This window comes from Anolis sagrei, chromosome 1 (genome assembly GCF_037176765.1).
Source record: "Anolis sagrei isolate rAnoSag1 chromosome 1, rAnoSag1.mat, whole genome shotgun sequence".
Taxonomy (NCBI): domain Eukaryota; kingdom Metazoa; phylum Chordata; class Lepidosauria; order Squamata; family Dactyloidae; genus Anolis; species Anolis sagrei.
In genome coordinates, this window is record NC_090021.1 from 125,221,606 (window position 1) to 125,243,564 (window position 21,959).

General features: G+C 39.2%; 2 protein-coding genes across 2 annotated transcripts in view; one reads left to right on the forward strand and one right to left on the reverse strand.

Moving 5' to 3' along the window:
• ANGPT2 (angiopoietin 2) overlaps window positions 1-14,020 on the reverse strand; it is a 52,268-nt gene extending 38,248 nt beyond the window's left edge. The window contains exon 1 of the mRNA XM_060788517.2: window positions 13,148-14,020. Coding sequence (XP_060644500.1) covers window positions 13,148-13,435 — 288 coding nt within the window. The 5' untranslated portion in view covers window positions 13,436-14,020. The remainder of the gene's footprint in view (window positions 1-13,147) is intronic.
• MCPH1 (microcephalin 1) overlaps window positions 1-21,959 on the forward strand; it is a 114,355-nt gene that overhangs the window by 70,537 nt on the left and 21,859 nt on the right. The gene's annotated exons all lie outside the window — the stretch shown is intronic.

A 21,959-nucleotide genomic window follows, 5' to 3' on the forward strand; every position in this document is an offset into this window, starting at 1 on the left:
CCAATTCTATTACCCAGTATTTATTTCTTTATTTAAAACATTTATATTCCGCCCTTTGCACTCCGCAGGGGACTCAGGGCAGAACACAACTTATATACGGGAAACATTCAATGCCGGGGCAGAAAACCACAAATATACGTAAACATTAAAATCACTTATATCCACTTTAAAATCAGTTGCTTAAAAACCATCCCAGGATGCCATTTTATCATTGCCTCATTGAACTGCTCCAAAGGCTTGGTCCCACAACCAGGTCTTCACCATCCTTCTGAAGGACAGGAGGGAGGGGGCTGATCTAATATTGCCAGGGAGAGATTTCCAGAGCTGGGGGACAATCACGGAGAAGGCCCTGTCTCTCGTCCCCGCCAAACGTGCCTGTGATGGTGACGGGACTGAGAGCAGGGCCTCCCCAGAGGGTCTTAGTCTTTATGGTGGTTCATAAAGGGAAATGAGTTCGGACAGGTGAGCTGGGCCCGATATGCTTCTTCTGCCTCTGCATCCACTCTTGTCCCCTCCATCTCTTCTTTTCATTTCTTTCTTTCTCTTCCCCTCATTCATTCTCCTTCCTCTATCTCTTTTCTCCCACTCTTTCACCTTCTCATTTTAGTATAACAACATCAGGAGGCTTTGCTGGATCACATGCGCATTTACTGTTGTTGTTCATCTTCCTTCTGTACAGTTGTATGTCTCTGCAGACCACACATTTGAAAGGGGTTGCCCTCAATTTTCTCCCTGAAAACAAAAGCACTTAAGTACGTCTGAAAGCCTCCTTATTTATCCAAGTATGCACATACTACACTCCTGTTGCTCCATTTTGGCCTATTTTGATTACATAGCTAGAAGAAGAAATATCCCTTTATTTTGAGTTGATGTAGGTTTTTTCGGACTATATGGCCATGTTCTAGAGGCATTCTCTCCTGACGTTTCGCCTGCATCTATGGCAAGCATCCTTAGAGGTAGTCTGTTGGAACTAGGAAAATTGGTTTATATATCTGTGGAATGACAGATATAAACCCTTTTTCCTAGTTCCAACAGACCTCACTACCTCTGAGGATGCTTGCCATTGATGCAGGCGAAACGTCAGGAGGGAATGCCTCTAGAACATGGCCATATAGCCCGAAAAACCTACAACAATCCAGTGATCCCAGCCATGAAAGCCTTTGACAATACATCCCTTTATTTTGTTTTTTCCCGTTCAACTTTTCCCCTCCCTCCACCACACCCTTAGTTTTAGAGTGTAATCTTTCACACAGTAAGAGTTACTTATTAGTTCAGTTTAATAAAGTGACGTATATACTGATGTTTGGGAGCATGCTTTTTTGAGCATCCAAACAGTCCTGTATTTAAACAGATGACGTTATGTACAGTGGGCCCTCGATATGTACTGGAGTTTGGTTCCTGTGAATATCAAAACCTGTCAGTGTTCAAGTTGCATAGTATAATGGTGTATTTTATTTTTTTAAAACAGCAAAATGAAGGTTTGCTTTTTGGACTTTTGTTGTTGTTTGGAAGGAAGGGGATGATTTAAGGTCGTATATAGTGGAATCCATGGGTGCAGAATTCATGGATATGAAGAGCCAGCCATACACATAAATCAGAGGTACTTGATGGTATCATTTTTAAAGCCTGTTTGAACACTTACCGATACTATAACAAAAATATTAGTAGCTCAGTTTACTTTGTCTTGGAAGAAAAAAAAACATAATGGTCATGGTTACAAGGCACAGTAAACCCGAGATACACAGGTACCTTGTTTTGCCATGGATGACTAACATGCTGGGAAACGCATCTTGTTAATTCCCACTTGAAGTGATATCTTTCAACCAAGCAATAAAACTTTCTTCTATTACTTGTTTGTAATATTATATGAACTTGGGCACAGCTGCCACTCTACTTTGATTTGTTTTGCCTCCCACAAAAATAGAGATGGAATCTATGAATGGGCGCAACTGGGTAGAATAAACCAACGTAGTTTGCCCTTGTTCAAATCACATTTCCTGCAGTCCTGTGGCTTATTGTATCATATAAACTCTGCCACTATGTTGCACAAAAGCCTTGAATTAGCCATCTGATGACTTTGAGGAAGGATAGGCAGGCAAGCAGTTTGATGGAGAGGGAAGAGCACATTATTTGTGCCCTGATTCCCTGAGGTGGATCAAGGAGAAAATTGGAACCCTCCACCCCATCCTTGAGCGCAGAGAAGTAGTTTCTGTTCATGTCAAGCCACAAGGTTTAATTGCTGATGCAAACTGCCCTCTATTAATGCATCACAGGTTATAACTTGCCTTCAGAGATGATTTTATTTGTCTCCGGATCCCAGCTGTGAAATGCCTCACATTATATTGCTGACTACTTTTTTTGCGGAAAGCAACTGAGTTGGCTTTGCTTTCATGCTAGATTTATATAGCAATAAAGGGACTGCTCTGATTTCCCAAGCATGCTGCTTGTGTTTTAGCTTCCAGAGTACCTATCTGCTGGTTGCCAAACATTGGACCCAACAAAAATAATATTGCAGTTGAAGGTAATTGGTCTCAAAATAATGTGTTTTGGACGGATATAAATATCTCTGCTTGTAATTGAGCACAGGCTTTGTGTTCTTGATAACTATTTGGGAAAGTTATAATTTTAAACAGCTTGCAAAGGCATGATATGGCTGCACAAAAAGAGAATTATCCAGTAGGCAGAAATGTCTCAGATATTTACAATGTTTTTTACTACAGATAGACATCTGGTTTTGATTAAAAATATTATATGTTAGTGATTGTTGGGATATCTTACATTTACAGAGGTAATTTTGCGTGAATTTTCCTGTTCTCACACTCTTGATTGTAGAGTAGGAAGCAATTAAATTTTAAAAAATAAGACTGGGATTGATATGTTTTGTCCTAGAATATATTAATAATCTGGTTTTATTCCTTTGAAATATTTTGAAAAGAAATGAAAGAAATTTAAGCTAAAATCTTAAACATATTTACCAGGAAATAAACCCCACAAGAAACGTTTTGGTTTATATTGGAGTAAACATTAATAGGATTGTTTGACATTAGTTAAAAACAAATTTGCACCCCTTTCTTCAAAATAACACAGTACTTCTATGATGTTGTTTCCATATTGAATTGCAATCATTAACTAAATACTTTGGATAAGAGTGAGAATGAAATAATAAAAATATAAAACAAGAAAACTTTTTAGCTACTCCCTTCTTCAAGAGGGCTGCGATAGCACAGCGGGTTAAACCGCTAAGCTGCAGAACCTGGTGACCACAAGGTCAGTGGTTCAAAACCACAGAAGGGGTGAGCTCCCATTGTTAGGCCCAGCTTCTGCCAACCTAGCAGTTCGAAAACATGCAAATAGGTACTACTTCAGGCGGGAAGGTAATGGGACTCCATGCAGTCATGCTGGCCACATGACCTAGGAGGCGTCTACAGACAACGCTGGCTCTTCAGCTGAAAAATGGAAATGAGCACCCACCCCAGAGTTGGACTCAACTAGACTTAATGTGAAGGAGAAACCCTTACTTTACTTTACTTTACTGCCTTCTTCAGTTGCTAAAGATGGAACTGAGCTGCATTTAAAGTGACATTTTAGGACTCACATGCTTTCCGCACTATGGATTATGGTTTTGGGGGGGGGGGGTTGTTTTGTTATGTTTTGTTTTGCATCTTAATTTCCCACATTCACACACATACAGTTGGCTCTCAGAACGTGGATTCTACATCTATGGATTCAACTATCCATTTATTGAAAATATACTTTTTAAAGTTCCAAACCTTAATTTTGCTATTTTATATGCATGTAATGGAAATTAAGCACCTATGGATTTTGGCATCCATGGGCGGGGGGGGGGGGGAGGGCACAAACCCCAACAGATACCGAGGGCTCACTATACACATGCATACTGGAGGATTAATGTGTGGCTGCAATGATACATAAGTGAGATAACTTCATCTTAACTCCCTCCATATAATTTACTTCTCTAGTTCTTTATCTTCTATCCCTTCCATGTATGTCTCTTGATGGTGAGGCCTGTGCTATTCCTTCTTTAGCTATCCAGTGCTTTGCCACTGCAAAATCCCTTACAACATGAGCATACTTGTACATCCCTGTGCATGGATTTTTCCAAACAATTAATTGCCAATAGAGATCAACTTTGTAACTGTTTTATGTAGGGTTTTTTTTTTTCAAAATCTGCTTTTGTAGTACTTGTTCAACAGTAATTATGTGGTGTCACACAATTCTTAATTTACACCACATATAGGTATATACAGAGTGCAGGCTAATGGAGAGTTATCTAGAGATTTCCCTATGTATTTTGAGAATGTTACATCTCCTCCTTTGGTTATTAAAAGTATTTACTGATGGCTTCCTGCACACTCAAAGCAACATACAATTATAAAAGATTATTTTCAAACGGAATAAAATTTAAAGCTAAAACGCCCTGTCTTGGTGCCACATCCTAAGCTCTAGGAGTGTCTTGGTGCTCCATCCTAAGCTCTAGGAGTGAAGGGGCATATGAGACAGCTTTTGCTAAAGATCACAAATTCTGTGCAGAATCACAATATTTTCAATAATGTGGCCTCAAGCATCATAGATAACAATCTGCACCTTGAACTGAGCTCACAATGAAAGTGGAAGTGCAAGTGTTTAGAACGTACAATAATCTTTTACCACATCAGTCATTATTTTGGATATTATTTTGGAGAAAAATCTGGAGATTCATATCCTGCTTGCAACAAATTGGTTTAAGTAATCTGTAAGACATTTGCGGGGGGGGGGGGTGTCTTCAAAGGACAAGGCATTCTATAGAAACAACATGAGCATGAATCAGTGTTTAACCTTTTCCTCCTTTGGGAATATTTTTGTGGTGGCATTCTCATTTGGGGCAAAACTTTGTAATGTAATGCATTTTCTTCAGCTGGCCGCAACTCAAAGAAGAATGTGTGCAGATGCAGTGACAGATGATTTCATGAGACTTGCCACAGAAGATCACTTGTGGATGTGGAAAGGCAGTTTGATGCACATAACAGCATCCAAATGGTATTACCTCAAACTCCACTCCTAAGGCTTCATTGCATGCCATTCAGATACCAATTTCTGCATTTATCTGTTCACACACTCATTCTGTAGTTTTACTAAATGCAAAGCACCTCACTCTAATGATGGCAGGACTCCGCCCAGGAAGGTTGTTAGCATATAGCCCGGAAAACACACAACAACCCAGTGATTCCGGCCATGAAAACCTTCAACAATACGTTATTAGCATATCTCTTATTAGTAGTAGTTGTAGTAGTAGAATCATAGAGTTGGAAGAGACCTCATGGGCCATCCAGTCCAACCCTATGCCAAGAAGCATGAGTAATAGTAGTAGTAGTAATATGTTTATGTTTATTTATACTCTGCTTTTTCTCTCTACAAAGGAGACTCAGGCTACAATAAATTTGAAATTTGGTAGAACATTCTGGAGGTTATTTTTGCTTCTGGGCTGTGCAGAGAACATGGCAAAGTAGGCAACTACCTCAGGTTTTAGATGCTGGGAGACAGCAGCAGCCCCTAGCCATTGCTCCTGAGCCTCCTGGCCATTTTCCTCTGTAAAGAATTGAGCTGTGTCTGTCACATAAGTTTTATACACCTTCTGGACTAGCCTACAGCCTTCAGGTGAAGTGGAAGGCATTATCCTTTACCGTTGCTAAAGTAAAATGAAATTCCCACTCCATTTGGCTTTTTTCCATGGAATGGCAGGAAGAGCTGTCTCAAGCAGGATAATGTCTTGGGTTAGCCCTATAAATTAACTAGAGAGAGGCTTACACATCCCAGAGATCTCTGATATTTGTTAATGGTTGCACATGAAATGCTTCCCAGGATATATGGCAAATTATGTATTATCTCCATTACAATATTAACGGATTTGGAAAGGTCAATATATTTTCCTTTGCCTAATTTACCTCAAATTTCCAAAGCAAATAAAGTTTACCAAGTGAAACAAGCATATCCAGAACCAATGTTAGTAATGGGTAGTATATAAATATTATTTAAAATAAATACATATTCTGCCTGAGATGCTAAAATGTATGCATCAGTTATTTGGGATTTCAGTATATGCGACCATATGGATTTAATTAGAAGCCTTTGCATTTCATAACCTAAAATATTTATATTAAACCCCAGGCAAACACAGTGAGCTTTTTTTAAAAGATTGTGTCCTAAACTCTGGGGTAGTAATTCTAGAATCTATCTGAGGACCACCTCTATGCAGCTCAGTATAGTACCTTGTTGATCTGTTTGAAAAGAATCAGCCACGGAGCCTTGACAATAGAATAAAGTCTGTCTGTGTGCCACTGTACAAATTTAAATGGAGATAAGGAAATAGTATAGTTCTTGTACCCAGAGTTTGAAACTACAGCTTCCAGGATCACCCATTCAACACTGGTTATGCTAGCTGGGACATTCTGAGTATTGCAGTCCATTAGCTTTTCCAGTAGGCTCTGTTCCTATTATCCTATTCAGACCAGATGCTCCCAGTATTTTTGGTACCATTGAACTGAATAAGCAAATACTAAACATGTATAAACAATATCCGATCTTGAATGAGGCCAGGGTCCCATCTAAGTGCATTGTGTGAGAGTGGTTCTCTGAGGCCTTCTCCTGCCCTTGGGAAAGCCTTGGGAAACAGCAGGGATTAACAAAGGAATGTGTGAGTAAAGGATATACTTTATCATCAACCTAAGGTTTCCATTGACTGCATGTTATGTAAGGACGAACAGATTTGGTGTTTTTCGTTTTCACATGAAACATTTTTTTCAAAAGTTGTGTCCTGCACATGATAATGATTTGTACAATCTGCAATTATTTTTTATTCCACTCCTCCCCCTCCTACCTTTTTTTTCCTTTTAGCAACGGTTTATGCTCACAAGAAAAGTGTTGAACCTCACGCACAGAATCAAAAACCTGTTTGATGGTTGACAAATTGTTGAGTTTTATCATCAAAAGTGGCAGCCTTGTTGCTCTCACATAAGTGAAAAGTTGGGCAGCAGATAATTTTTGGTGAAGCACCATAGCCTCTTGAGATGCCCTTTTTTGTTAACAACAAGAAAAAAAGGTCATTCTTGATATCCCTACTGTTACCTGACCATGGTAAAATATTTTCTGATATATGAACAAAACCAGTATAATACATTCTAATGACACCCTTTTTCTCTATGCTTTAGTAATTTATGATAGCATGGGTGGAAGGGTTTCCAGTTCTCCGGCTCTACTGGAATCAGGAGAACCTAAAGGACACATTTTTAAAGCCTTCCAACTTTCTCCAGAGTTTTTCTCTAATACGTCCAGTTAAGCTACCTTCCAGGGTTCAGGTTCCTTCATAGATACCAAAATGCATGGATGCTCAAACCCTATAATGTGCAATGACATGGTAAAATGGTGCCCCTTATATGAAATGGCAAACAACTCAAATAAGTGTCAGAGAAAGCCTGAGAATCCTTGAAATTGTGGATGAATACAGCAAGGTATGACAATACATCACTGTAGTGTTCAGTGCATGACAAACTCAAGGTTTGCTGTGATTGGCTGAGTCTGTGGATGCAAAACCTGGGAGTAAAAGGGCTGGCTGTAGTTTCATCCTGGTGATTCGCTTAATCACAAATATCTCAAATAAAAAGTAGGGGTTTTTTTTAGAATTCCACACATTTAGTCTTATCAAAGTGGCGCAACTCCAAGATGGCCAAACTGCTAAGGAATAAACTATAAATCATATAGTGTGGACATGTGTGCTATGAGTGCTTTGCATTACAAATGCACACAGACTATGGTGTTCTATCAACCTCCATCCATAAGAGCACCAAGAAGATAGTTAGCATGCTATGCATTTGATGAAACCACCTCCCTCCTGTCCTTTAGAAGGAAACCCAAGACTTAGCTGTGGGACCTTGTGTTTGACCATTGAATAGAGGCTTGTATGAAGAAGACATAAGCAATTTTGAAGTGACAATGAATTGACCCGGACCCAGATTTTAATTGACATGTTTTAACAACTGTTTATTTAATGTTTTGTTTTAATGAATTTGTTTATTATTTTTGTCATTATGATGGCACCAAGTGGTGTTTGCTGTGAGGTCGCCCTGAGTCCCCCCTCTGGGATGAGAAGGGCGGTGTATAAGTATATAAAATAAGTAAAATAAATAATATACATTTCTGTTCATCTCCCATAAATCATGGAAATAAGCATATCATCCCAGAGTATCTGAGTTTTCATCCTATTAATGCTTGTCATCTCAACCCAGGACCCAAATCAGGCTTCGGGGGAGGTCTCCAGTAGCTACATTGTTATTGTGTAGCTTCAAATAATTTCTGATTGATGATCAGCCAAAAGCAAATTAACATGGTAGAATTTGTTCAGAATTTGCTGGAGCTGAGAGAATGTGATGTGTCCAAGGTGGGCTTCCATGGCTAAATCAGAACTGAATCTGGTCTCTCCGTGTCCTAGTCCAATACTCAGACCACTACACCACACTAGTTCCCCCAATTCATGACACTGGTTCTTCCCGTCTTCAGTACACCAAATGAACTTGTTTTTTTCTCTTTAAAGTAATATACAGCTATTAAACTAATAATTTGTATGTTAAAGAGTGTGTATAATTCAACCCTTCAGAGCAAGAGGTGAAAACCAGGAGATCCTATAGTTTCTCTGGAATATCTATGAGGAAGCATTTTCTTAATAATAGAATGACACTTTAAGTATGCTGAGTAGTACATTGTTATTCACCTTTACAAGGAAGTTTTTCCGTTTAAAATTATTTCTGCATATTTCTAAAGGCATTCTACTCTGTATGCCATAATAATTATACAGAAAATGTAAAACAGAAGTATCTAGGAAGAAGGACTACCACTGAGTCAACTGTGTTTGCTATGGGAAGAAGTCACAAGAGTTGGCAACCTGATACCCTCCAGATGTTTTGGACTATGGCTCCTCTAATCTCCAATAATTGGCCATATTGACTAAGTTATATGAGTTTCAGTCCTAAACATCTGGGAGGCACCAGGTGGCTTACCCTTGCTTTGAAGCTTCTGGGAGAGAATGGGCTGTCACAGACAGCTACTGTATTTTGTGTGCTGTTAAATCAACAGAATACCTCACAACCCCCTCATCTCATTTAAAACTAAATACACAGACAGTGTGGCCTTTGGTCAGCTCTGCAGCACTCTGTGAATTTCATGCCTTCTGTTCCCAACTATCAATGCAGGATATAAGTGTAGCTTTAAAGAATTTGGTAGTAATAAAAGTTATGTTAATGGGTTGAGATGCTGGAAAAGCAAATTGGACAACCATTAAGTAGACATGGGAAAGAAAATTGGGAATAAGTATGTAGAAGACAGCAATAAATAATATAGTCCCTGCCTTGGTACTCTGGTAAATATCAGTATCTCCAAGATTTCTCCAAATTTTGGGTAAAGTATGCAAGTAAATGTGTATACATGTGTGAGCACGAACATCAAATATTTATGCAAGAGTAGATGCAAACATTGACCTATTCTTAAGCCAGTTTTGATATGAATCTCCCATTCTTTAAACTGGGCTTCTTACAGTAGGTCTGTAATGACCCAAACAAAAATAACTGATTTGTGTAAATAGGTAGGTTCAGAAAACTTTTACTGTTGTCAATTGTTTTGTGGCCACAACACTGAGCTAAAGGGACCCCATTTGGGGTCAGGACCCACAGTTTAAGAAGCGGTGATCTATCGAATTCAGCACCTCAAACATGTTCACATCACAGTAACTTGGATTTGTGGACACATTTTTATTGTGTGTTAAATAGCGATGTTTATTGTCTAGCCTACAGCAAACTCTGACTAGCAGAAAACCCCAGATGTAGCGCAGGCCTGAAAGTAATTGTGAGGGTTCAAATGAGTCCATGCATGGTAGACTTCACACTTCTCTTGAAATATGACTTAGTGAAAAATGCTATAACAACTTGACCTATCAATTGGTATACTGTATATTTATTAGTTTAGGACTACTGGCATATTAGGAAAATAATTATAAACAATATTATTTGTTTGTCTGTAGTTGTATGTGAAGACTGGTTCTCAAGGAACCTGTGCAATGCTGTCTTTCATTGAGTTACTTTCCAGAGTGGCCAGCGTCTGTGAAACCTTGAGACTTTCTATTGCGATGTTGAAGGGAGCAACATGATTTCCACACTCTTTCATTCAGACAGTTAGGTATCCATTCAAAAACATGACATTTCCTCTGATGAGTGATTAAAGATGGAAAGTGTAATACTGTTTGAGGATGTAGAATACACTTGGCACAAAGCTTTTCTGGATAACTAAAGAGAATTGCATGCTGACAGTATTATTTCAGTCACATGTCAAACAGAAGTGTTTATTTTCCTCGCCTGAAACTAAAATTCATATTGATTGTATAGGTCACCTTCTAAATGTGAAAGGAACAGGAATCTTATCGGTCAGATATAACAAAAGTGTTCTTCGAGGTTGTGGTTTTTAACATATGAACTAACTGAACTGATCAGTTGCAAAATAGTGTTGGAATGCACAAAAATGTTATCAATATCACGATCAATCAATAAAAAGAGTTTTAATAAACTGAATTAACCCCCTAAAGATTTTCCTTTCTGTTGCTTTCATTGAGCAGGTATCGTTTTGAAAAACACATTTTGAATACAAACCTACTAAGAAGAGACACTATAGCTGCATCTGCACTGCCAAATTAATGCAGTTGGCACAACTTTAACTGTCATAGCTAATGCTGTGGAATTGTGGGATCTGTAGTTTTATAAGGTATTTAGCCTACTCTGCCAAACAGCTAGTGCTTCACTAAATTACAAATCCCAGGATTCCATAGCATTGAGCCATGGTAATTAAAGTAATATTATTTATAATTATTTGCTGTATTTATACTTCACCTTTCTCCTGTTGGGGACTCAAGGCGGCAACAATCCCAATATCAAACTGCATTAATTCTACAGTGTCAGTATCCTAAGATAGCATAAGCACCAAGTGTGAAAGAACTAGTAACCCAAACATAAAGCTATACCAATGATAAAGTTCACTTGATAAAATAGAGACATAATTAAATGTTTTATTTATATTTGATTATGATTTAATACAATATCTTATTGTGTTTTATTTGTTTCTTCGTTTTTTGGCCTTGTTGATAAATCTTTAGGTCATCGAATAAATCTAATAACCTAAATGACAACTTAATTTCTTCGGCTTCATTTCTTTATTTCTGTGGTCTCTTCACCTTATATATGTTTATTATGAACAGCCTAATAACCTAAATAAATCTTCAGGTTTTCAAATACTGTTTGAACCCATTTTAGACGTTTGTCTATCTATCTCTCTGATATGTTTAAATAGCCAGCTGCCTTAAGACGAAATATGGAAATGTGTTCCTAGATACATGGTTGAAAGAAACAAGTTCCAATAATGATGGAGTGGGAGCGTGGAGGGAGACATATTAATCTATAGCCCCTGTCTCAATAAACGTTTGGTTGAAAAGTTCACAGGCTTATACAAGATTATATGTTTAACCCTCATTCAGACAGGCAGGATTTGGTTCTCTAGAGTCATGATTTGTTGCAGAAATAATAGTTTTAAGATACACTTGTCTACAGTGTTTTCTGACTATTCTTTGTGTGTTGTAAAATACCCCTATTCCTTAGCAAATTTATTAGGGAATTTATTCCATGCAGTTTAAATGAACCTGCTTACATTTTTAGCCATGTGTTTCTTTTTTAGAACGTAGTTGTTGGATCAGGAGACACTGTCAAGACAGCTGGCACTTTAGCAGGACTTGGTTTTCAGTTTGTCCTTGTGGGTTATTTAGTATGACATTTTCATATTTACTTGAAAATGCTGTCCATTGAATTCAGTATGGTTCAGAATAAACATATATGATGGAGCTCTACATAAATAATAGTATTAAAAGTAATCTTCTTTGGGTTCTGTGCAGGCAGCTTATTTTGTTCCTATAATTAACCCTTTCTGCAATGGGTTAAACCCTTGTGCCTTCAGGATTGCTGACCGAAATGTCAGTGGTTTGAATCCGGGCAATGGGGTGAGCTCCCACTGTCAGCTCCAGCTTCTCATGCAAGGATATGACAGAAGCCTCCCACAGGATGGTAAAACATCCAGGCGTCCCCTGGGCAACATCTAATTCTCTCACACCAGAAGCGACTTGCAGTTTCTCAAGTCACTCCTGACACGGGGGAGAAAAAAACACTAGAAGTTGTCACTGCCCATAGCAGCCAATTCTCTTACACCAGAAGTGACTTGCAGTTTCTCAAGTCACTTCTGACACCAAAAAAAGATTTATATATTTAACGATTTATAGTGGAGAAATTACACTGAGACTATAAGAAAATGTTATCTGTTCACATCCCTCTATGCAACCTTATCAATAATAGTATTAAGATAATAATAACCCTCATCAGGTCTTCTTTTCTTAAATTCTACTGTTTGTTCAGTACTTCAAAATCATAAATTCAATTATAGCAATAATTGAATTTTTTTTTACAAATCTGTTCTATAATCCACCAGCTATTTACTCCCAAATGCTGTCACTGAAATGCCAAGAGAATGAGAATCCCTCCAAACAGTATACAGTGTGTATTTGGTCTTTCAGCTAATGCCCTTAATGCATTTTACACTGTAGTTGACACTACTAAAAATTTAAAATGGAAGTAAATTCCATTGGAATTTATGTGTCTGGGAATGTGATGCCAGATATGAATCAGAGTTTAAGTCTTTAGATGCAGAGTTTAAGCATAACTTCCTAAGAATGTAATATGGGGAGGAATAAAATAGCCACTTTTCTTTAAAAAACAGTTGAAAACTTTCTCTAAAAAGCAGAATACCATGTTTTAGAATAACTCATCAATGAATCACTTTATCTCATTCAGGAAAGCAGCATCCAATGCTGGATTTTTCACATGGCTCTACACAACATGCACCTCTATTCATAGTTTTCAGCAAAGTTGTTTGCTCTAAATACCTTGTCCTGAAATGCATTCTACCCTCCTACAAAAAGATTAGAAGACATTGATATTTTCTGTAGTAAAGCCAGAGCTTTCATAAAGGACAGCAATTAGACTCTTGCTGCTTTTTTGTTTTGTTTGTTTGTTACCTTCATTAGCCATTGAGTGTTGTTTTCCAGGATGTTTTCAAGAAGCTGAAGCCTTTGTACAGAATCATCATAATCTAAAGGTGCATCCCTCTGGACTGCATTTGAGACATAGGAAGTTGAAGCCGATCGACAGTTGTCCATCTCAGGCAGGAGAAAAGTATAGCTACACAATCCATGTTGGACTTGATATTGTTTCTTGCCTAGGGTCTCTATGCTTTTCCGAAAGGAGTTGTATCCTGAAACTAGAAGAAGACTGCAGCTCACAGTAAAACAAACAGGCAGCCACATTTTCTCTTGTATAATAGTCAGCAGGGTGAGTGTTGTTAAACAGCTCAGGTTATCTAGATTGCCCCTTGCAACCGTCGGTCAGTGCCTCACTGACATGGGTACGTCTGGGAAAAGAGTCCCAATTCTCCTTATATCCCAAATGTGGTTGAAAAGTTGCAGACTGTCCCATGCAGATCTCTCTCAGCTGCTGTCAGATCTGTATCCCGTGTTTAGCCATCGAGAAGTATTTTCCTCCTCCTTATTATAAAGGCCATAAAGAGCTCTTCTCTCTTTCCTCAGATGTCTTGATAAGAGGACCTAAACATGTGCAGCTGAAAAGCTTCCTCCCTCTTTGGGCATCCGTGTTCTTCCTGGTGAGGGTCCTGTTGTGAAGGCAGTGTGCCTGTTCAGAGCATGCTGTTTTATCCATTGAGCTGCAGGAAACGGAGAGGGAGGGGGGAGAGATCAGCTGCAGGAACACGTTGGATTTCCGAAGCACCTCCCCACTTCAGGGTCTCAAGGATCCCTCACAGTCCCTGGAAATCTCCTCCCATGTGGTGCTGCATGTGTATATTTTTCATTTCCAATACTTTAAAGGTACAGCCACAGGCATGTCTTTCCTTCCTTTTGGAGAGATGGGAAAATCCCCCTTTCCACTCATGATCTAAATAACATGTGGCTGGGGAAGTTATTTCAGCTCAAGGACTGAATTTGTTCTTGACAGGCAAAACAGCAGGGTGCATACCATGCTGTCAAATATAGATACTTGCATACTAGGGGCCTCACCTGTCAATTTTCCCAGTTTTTCCAAAGTCTGTCAGTAACAGCTATTGGCACAGTAATATAACTAACATGATTAATTCTCCCTGTGTTTTGATCCAGACTTTACAGGATTCCCTTAACTTGTGGTGTTGGTGCAAGGGGGATTCAGCGTGCTGGTTAGCACCTTTGTAGTTTGAGCAAAAATCCAAGCAAATTTGCCCCTCACTGACATGGAAGCCATCAGTCACCACTGTAGTCAGTGCCCCAAAGAGCAACTCTTTGAGAGGCCAGCTAAGTCCAGAACTGACTTTGCCCATCACTCGCTTACCCATCAGCTGGATTCATCCCCCCATCACATTTCCCAATCCAAAAAAGCAGTGACCTTGGAGACATGGTTCAGAACCTATTCCTCCATCCTTTTTCTCTACCAATATTCTGAACATGTCCATAACAGTAACAAAATGGCTTTCGGTCCGTACTATATATTGCAGTGAGGCCAATGTGCAGAATAAAGTTGGAGTCTGGACTGGAACCAACGTCATTCCCCATGTATGTCCACATGCATTCCCTGAAACCTGTGAATATAGCTAATATTGCCCTTTGCAGTGGGCAGCACTTCATATCCATGTATCCTATATCCAATAATTCATCCATCTATATGCCTTGAACATATTCATAATAAAATCCAAAATGCAAATCTTGACTTTGCCATATTACATCAAGTGCACCATTTTACTATGTTATTGTACATGTTGGGAATCCTTGGGGGAGGGATCCTGGAAGCAAAGCCCAGTGAGTATCAATGGCTCACCATATTAGCTTTCAGTGGTACTTTGGCTTGAATGTATTCCTGGAAATCATGACTAAATATGCATCTCACACACTTGGGTTTATGTATGTGGTACCAACTTAAGATAATGGTAAAAGTTTCCCCTCGACATTAGTCAAGTCTGTCTCTGGGTGGTAGCGCACATCTCCATTTCTAACACTTAGAGTCGGCATTGTCTGTATACGCCTCTAAGGTCATAGGGCCGGCAAGACTGCATGGAGCGCTGTTATCTTCCCGCCGGAGCGGTTTTGTTTTGTTTGTTTTTTTGTCGTGCCAGGAGCGACTTGTGAAACTGCAAGTCGCTTCTGGTGTGAGAGAATTGGCCGTCTGCAAGGACGTTGCGCAGGGGAGGCCCGGATGGTTTGATATTTTTATCATCCTTGTGGAAGGCTTCTCTCATGTCCCCGCATGAGGAGCTGGAGTTGATAGAGGGAGCTCATCCGCCTCTCCTCGGATTAGAACCTGCGACCTGTCAGTCTTCAGTCCTGCCAGCGCAGGGGTTTAACCACTGCACCACCAGGGGCTCCGGAGCGGTACATATTGATCTACTCATATGTGCATGTTTTCAAACTGCTTGGTTGGCAGAAGCTGGGACTAATAATGGGAACTCACCCCATCTGTGGATTCGAACCGCCAACCTTCCAATCAGCAAGTTCTGCAGCTTAGCAGTTTAACCCACTGGTCCACCAAGCCCCTATGGCACCAACTTAGACAAATATAAAAATGCAGAATTTGGTAATTGCAGGCATGAAGGCCTCTTATCTGTATAGAATAAGAGATGGCAAGAGTACAGTGTGACTCCCATATCTGCAGACTCCACATGGATACCTGAAAATACAGATAATAGCAAACCCTATCATTTACATTGGGACAAACAGTGGAGTTAGTGAGAAGAGAGTGTGACTTGTACTGAAGGCCTTAAGTTAATAAATGAAATCATGTACAAGTGAAACTGTGAATACAGGGGTCATATTGAGGTCTTTTTTTATCTATCATGATTTCTTTTTATCTATCACGATGAGTTTGCCCAAGCTAGTATTCAAATTGAAGTGCATGCTCCTATTAGAAAAAGAGGGACCATTTTCCCATATAAAGTTAAGTTTATATGATGTATACTTCACCATACTGTTTGCATTATTGTATGCAGAAGATCTCAGATTCAGGTTGTGGCATTTTCAGTTTTAAAGAATCATGCAGCAAGTAATGGCAAACACTGCTGCTTCAGAATAGCTGCAAGTCAGAGTAGGTTGTAAAGTGTTACAGTGATTTTGCCCCCAACTGAACAAATAGCCTAACATGGGATGAGGCACTTTCCTAAAGTAGGTGACTGTGACATATGCATCTTTCCAGCTGGCCAAACTGTTACCAGTAGAAATTTAAAAATTGTAACTCCTATTTATCCTTCTCAACTAGAGAGAAAATTGTTTGACCACATTTCATTGAAAATTATGCTAACATTCTTAGGAATCCTAAAAATTCTTGTCCAGAAAGGAAGCAAGATTAGTCTAACTCAATTTGTCATGTTTTGCTTGGCATGGGGTTTTTTTTTTGTTTTGTTTTTTTGTTTTTGGTTTTTTTTTTTGTGGTGAAGGCCGTGTTTTGTGGATTTGTCAGGCCAACCATGCATTAGCCTTCTGTTCTTGGTGCACTTTCTCATCATCAATGGCATGGTCAGAAGCCTGAGGAGGAGGGAACGTGGTTGGAATCTCCCGTACTATCCTGCTAATTTTACCACAGGATGTTGACGTGGCAAGAATTGGGCGCCAAAAAGAGATTCTTGGCTTGGTCTCCATGATCTAGAAGGCCTTTCACTCCCACATTGCTATTTGAGATCTTTCCGAGGTTCACATAGTTCTCAAACTGTGCAGTTTTGCTGATAAACCCACATAGTGAGTCTAACATAAAATAGACATAATTATAGTTCCTGTTCCTCCCAGAGTAGTCAACACAGCCACAAAACCTTGACCCCACTAAATGTCTCTCCTCCATCAAGCCCCCAGAAAAGCTGGAGAACTTAAAACTTGCTAACTCCTTTGTGACATTTAAGCTAAACTTGATAAATGGGTTATTTGTGGGGGCATTTTGCTCTGACGGCTCACTACCACCATCTTTTGTACAGCTATTTCTGTGCATGCCAGATAATATACTCAATATATATAAATATTTGTATGAACTAGCTATATGGCTATATATATATATATAGAGAGAGAGAGAGAGAGAGAGAGAGCCATATTAACTCTGTAACTGCACTTTTTTCTTATTTGAGATAATCTGGAGTCTATATGACAATACCCAGTTGTATATAGAACATTCCCACTTCTATTATAAGTCTTCTCAATTGAAAAATAGATTTTGAAATCTTCTAGAAAATCCACAAAAATGTTAATTGCATTCACCAAAAGTTTGCTACCTTATTGGTGTACAGTGGAGCCTTGGTATCCGCTGGAGGCTAATTTCAGGACCTCCCATGGATACTAAAATCCACAAATACTCAAGTCCAATTATATACAATGGTGTAATAAAGTGGTGTTTCTTATATGTTGTCATGGCCAGAATCACTGGGCGCTATGAGTTTTCCAGGCTGTATGGCCATGTTCCAGAAGCATTCTCTCCTGACGTTTCACCCACATCTGACCTCACAACCTCTGAAGATGGCTGCCGTAGATGTGGGTGAAACATTAGGAGAGAATGCTTCTGGAACATGGCCACACAGTCCAGAAAACTCACAGCAACCCAGTAACTAGATTAAGTTTGCTGGGGGGGGGGGGGGTTGATATTTTCAAAGGTACATGTCTGTCTTCCCTATGAAATCTCATGTAATAAGAAATATTTTGCAGATGGAAGCCCAGTAGTGCAACAGGCCTTTCCTTCTCTTTCACCTCTTACTGCCTAGTATGTTCTGTGCCAACCACAAATATGCTCTGAGTATTGCCAAGGCATTCAGAACAGATTTTGAGGGCAAAAGGAATAATTGATCCCCTGTCAGGCTTTAGAAATAAGTATGTCAACAGAATTTTATTGCTGAACGCAAGTCATAGCATGCAACCAGGAATGCAGAAAGTGCCATATGTTACAAATACAGTTTTGCAGTCCATGTACTTTTACTGGGCGGTCCCTGTGGGATCTTTAAGAAGTAGCAATTGATCACAATCCTTTTTTTTTCTTTCTCCTGGTCGCTAATGCCTTCTTATCTTCTTTTTTTGTTTCAAGTGCCTTAGAGGCTTACATTCAAGCAAAAGGGCAGGATATAAGTATTTTAAATAAATAAAACAAGAGGAATGCGAATCTTTTCTTAGGTTGTTTTCCCATGGGAACAAAAGCATTAACATTCAGAAAAATTAAACTGAAAAATATGCTATGAACTTTCCTTGAACCATTGGATAGAGTGGGATATAAATCAAATAATTTTTGAGCCACATTTTTTTTTCATTTGTTTATATTTGGGGGTTTTCCAGCCTTTCATTTCCATCTGCTCTTGAAGCCATAACCACACCTAGGGAGTGGAGATTTTGTGTAATGTAATTGCATCATATTAATTCTATTCTATTACATTTTGTATTATTCCCCATGTTATCTGCCTTTCCATCTTCATCTTTGGTGGATTCCTCAAATGGAACAGTTGCTCTTATGTTTTGACTATTTGCTTTTGATGGATTATATACTTGTCGACATAAAAAAGCAAAACTAACTCTGTTAAATTTATCCTTTTTAACAACGGCAGTAGGATTCAGTTCCCTCAGCATAACTCACCTTATCAAGGAGGCAGTAGAAAGATAGACTTTGCCAGATGTGTTTCTGGTAATTATCTTTCCTGGGAAACAATAATTTCCCCTTCCTCCGGCAATTTCTCTTTGAATGAATGAACAAATAAATGCACATGCTATATTACTTTTCTCTTTTAAAATACATCACTGTATCCCATTGACATTAATTTTTGTTTAGTACCAGCTGTATGGCTGTTTTCAACAAGTAGGTAAAGGTATGATGCTATTGAGAGATTTTTCACTCCAGAAGCTGGGGAACTCAAACACATGGAAAGTAAGATAAATCCTCAATGTTTTTCTTTGCAAGACCATCCCATTGATTTCAGATGAACTTCAATTTCAATCATCTAGTTTGGAAGCATTGTAGTACTGAAACCCAATGAGCATGGGACAGTAAAAAAATCATAATATTCTCCTGATTGTCACATTGGTTGGGATGGGAATTTAGATCTACCCTTTTCCCTTACATCAAGAGTCTTATATCTATTAGGCTTCTATACAGACACCTGTGTGGATAATTAGAGGTAATCTACATAGCCATTTCATTCTTCTTCCAGCATCACTGCTCACATTATGAGCTGCATCCATTTGCCCCTCTAGAAATTTAGCTATGGGCAGTGACAACTTCTAGTGCATTTTTTTCCCCATGTCAGGAGCGACTTGAGAAACTGCAAGTTGCTTCTGGTGTGAGAGAATTGGATATTGCCCAGGGGACACCCGGATGTTTTACCATCCTGTGGGAGGCTTCTCTCATGTCCCTGCATGGAAAGCTGGAGCTGACAGACATGAGCTCACCCTGTTCCCCAGATTTGAATTGCCGCCCTTTTGGTCAGCAGTCCTGCCAGCACAAGGTTTTAACCCGTTGCACCACTGGGGGCTCCACTTCCAATGGTAGAAAGTAGCTGTCTTGTGAGCCCTGAATTGGTGCTATACTGTAGTTACCTGGTGGCAAAATAAGTCATCTTCTGATGTGCTTTCCTGAGAAAAAGAGTGTGGAATTTTTTCAGCTCTACAGCTAGTAATAGTAAATTGAATCCCAATCAGGTAAGAAGGCTAGTCAATGTAGGTGATAATCCTATGCATAGGCAATAGAAAATAATAGATTTGCTTTCCCTTCTGGCTGTCACCCTCCTTTACATGATTTTCCCCAGAACAAAAGCTGATGGCTTCCATATGCAGGTGTCAGTGAATCTGCTCCAAGTTTTTAAGTTAGAGGTGCAAAATAGGTTCCGCGCATTTCAAAGCAGCTTTGAAGTTTGGACTAAGGAACTTGTCCCATTTATGAGGCCCTCGTGCCGATTCACTAGCCTCCTTGGCAGATTGATGGGGCAACTTCGGTACCTCGCGCCCTCCCTTCCACCAACGCTTCCCTATCACACGTGGGGATGTGACGCCACACAGCTTGTCCTTGTGGTAGCCCTGTTGTTTCAAATGGAACACAAGGAGGCTCCCCTGTTGGTGCTGTAGTGTCCTACCACAATGCTGCCCCAGTTGACCTACACATCCCTGCTGGAAGTGAAACTACATCGTGTGATGGGCAGTGTGAGGCTCCATCACTCAACTAGGGCCGCATGGGGCTCCGTTGCTCAACTGGGGAGTCCTAGGACGCTAAAAATCTCTCATGTGATGGGGTATAAAACCCAGAGTGGATTCCGCACCCCACTAAGATGAAAGCCATTTTGCCAGGGTTCTGCCAACTGTTTCTAAGTTTCAGCCCAGAAGATGTGGAATAACAGAATCATAGAGTTGGAATCATAGAGCCATGCAGTCCAACCCCCCACCATGCAGGAAAAGCACAGTCAAAGCACCCCTGACAGATAGCCATCCAACCTCTGTTTAAAAGCCTCCAAAGAAGGATCCTTCTTCACAGTCCAAGGCAAAGAGTTCCACTTATGAACAGCTTTTCATTCATACAGCTCTCTGTATGAATTATCAAAGTGGAAGAAGACAAATTGAATTCCTGTTTAGCTGGTTGATAAGCTTTTGAGTTATGCTACCAATTTTACCTATCTCTAGGAAGAAAAAAAGAAACGCACAATCTTTCTTATGTGGACTTTCTTGCTCAAAGAGTAGAAAGACATAACATAATAAAGACCATGTGAAAGTTTTAAAACACAAGCCAGTTCTGAAGTCATGTACATTTATAGGAAATCCCCCTTTAAAATAACACAGCCAAATTTTAAAATATTTTTTAAATGACTTATTTAGAAAAGGGGGAAATTGTAAGATTATAAGTAGTAACTAAGATTAAATGGAGTTGATTGAAGAAAGGATAGTCTGGGAAAAGTCATTTAGAAACGTTTTGCATGAGGCAGATAGATCACAGTTGCTTCAGGATAATAGCTCCTTTGGTTGAGGCCTATTGACATTGTTGCTCTAGTGTTGTTCTCCCATGTGCTACCATTTGGAACATCTTTTTTCTTTTATTAACGTAAAAGAAATGCATTGATGACTTCCTTTTCCACTTCTGTAGTGCTGTGATTTCCTGTGCAAAAGTTTGATTGTGCATTTATTCCAATTTTTGGTGATCAGGTGATGGCCAGTAGACATGCTTTGCATGGGGATACATCAAGGGAGAAGGAAACAGGTGGACGTTACAATATGAATATCCATTGGCCAAGTAACTGGGAAAACCATTTTTCCCCCACACTGTAGCAGTGGTTCCCAACCTTTTCTTCACTATATCTTTTGTAAGCCATGGATCCCCAAGATTTAATTCAAGATGTAAGGCACTAGACTGCATCTAAAATACCTTCCTCCATTCATTTATCCCTTTCTCCCTATCAGTCCATGTATGTTGTCTTTTCTATGTCATTTCCTTTCACTTTTTATACCCCAAATATGTAGGGAAGGGTGTCACTCTTTTGTATTAATAATGTATACATATTTTATACCTTTTAATTCTTAAAAAAGCAATACAGTCATCTGCATCTCTCCGTTAAAAAAGCTCTGTTACAGTCAATGGACTTATACTAAGGTAGAAAATTGTAGCCTAAAACATTTAGCAGAAAAATGCCTTTCAGCATTGTGAAATACAGTAATGAATACACATATATATATCCCAATATCTAGAACAGAACAATACACATATAAACAAAAAATGAACATTCCATGCATTGCTTTTATCCTTCTCTAATTATTCATAGATCAGTATTTTGAATGGGAAAGTAACATTTATTTAACTCTTGAG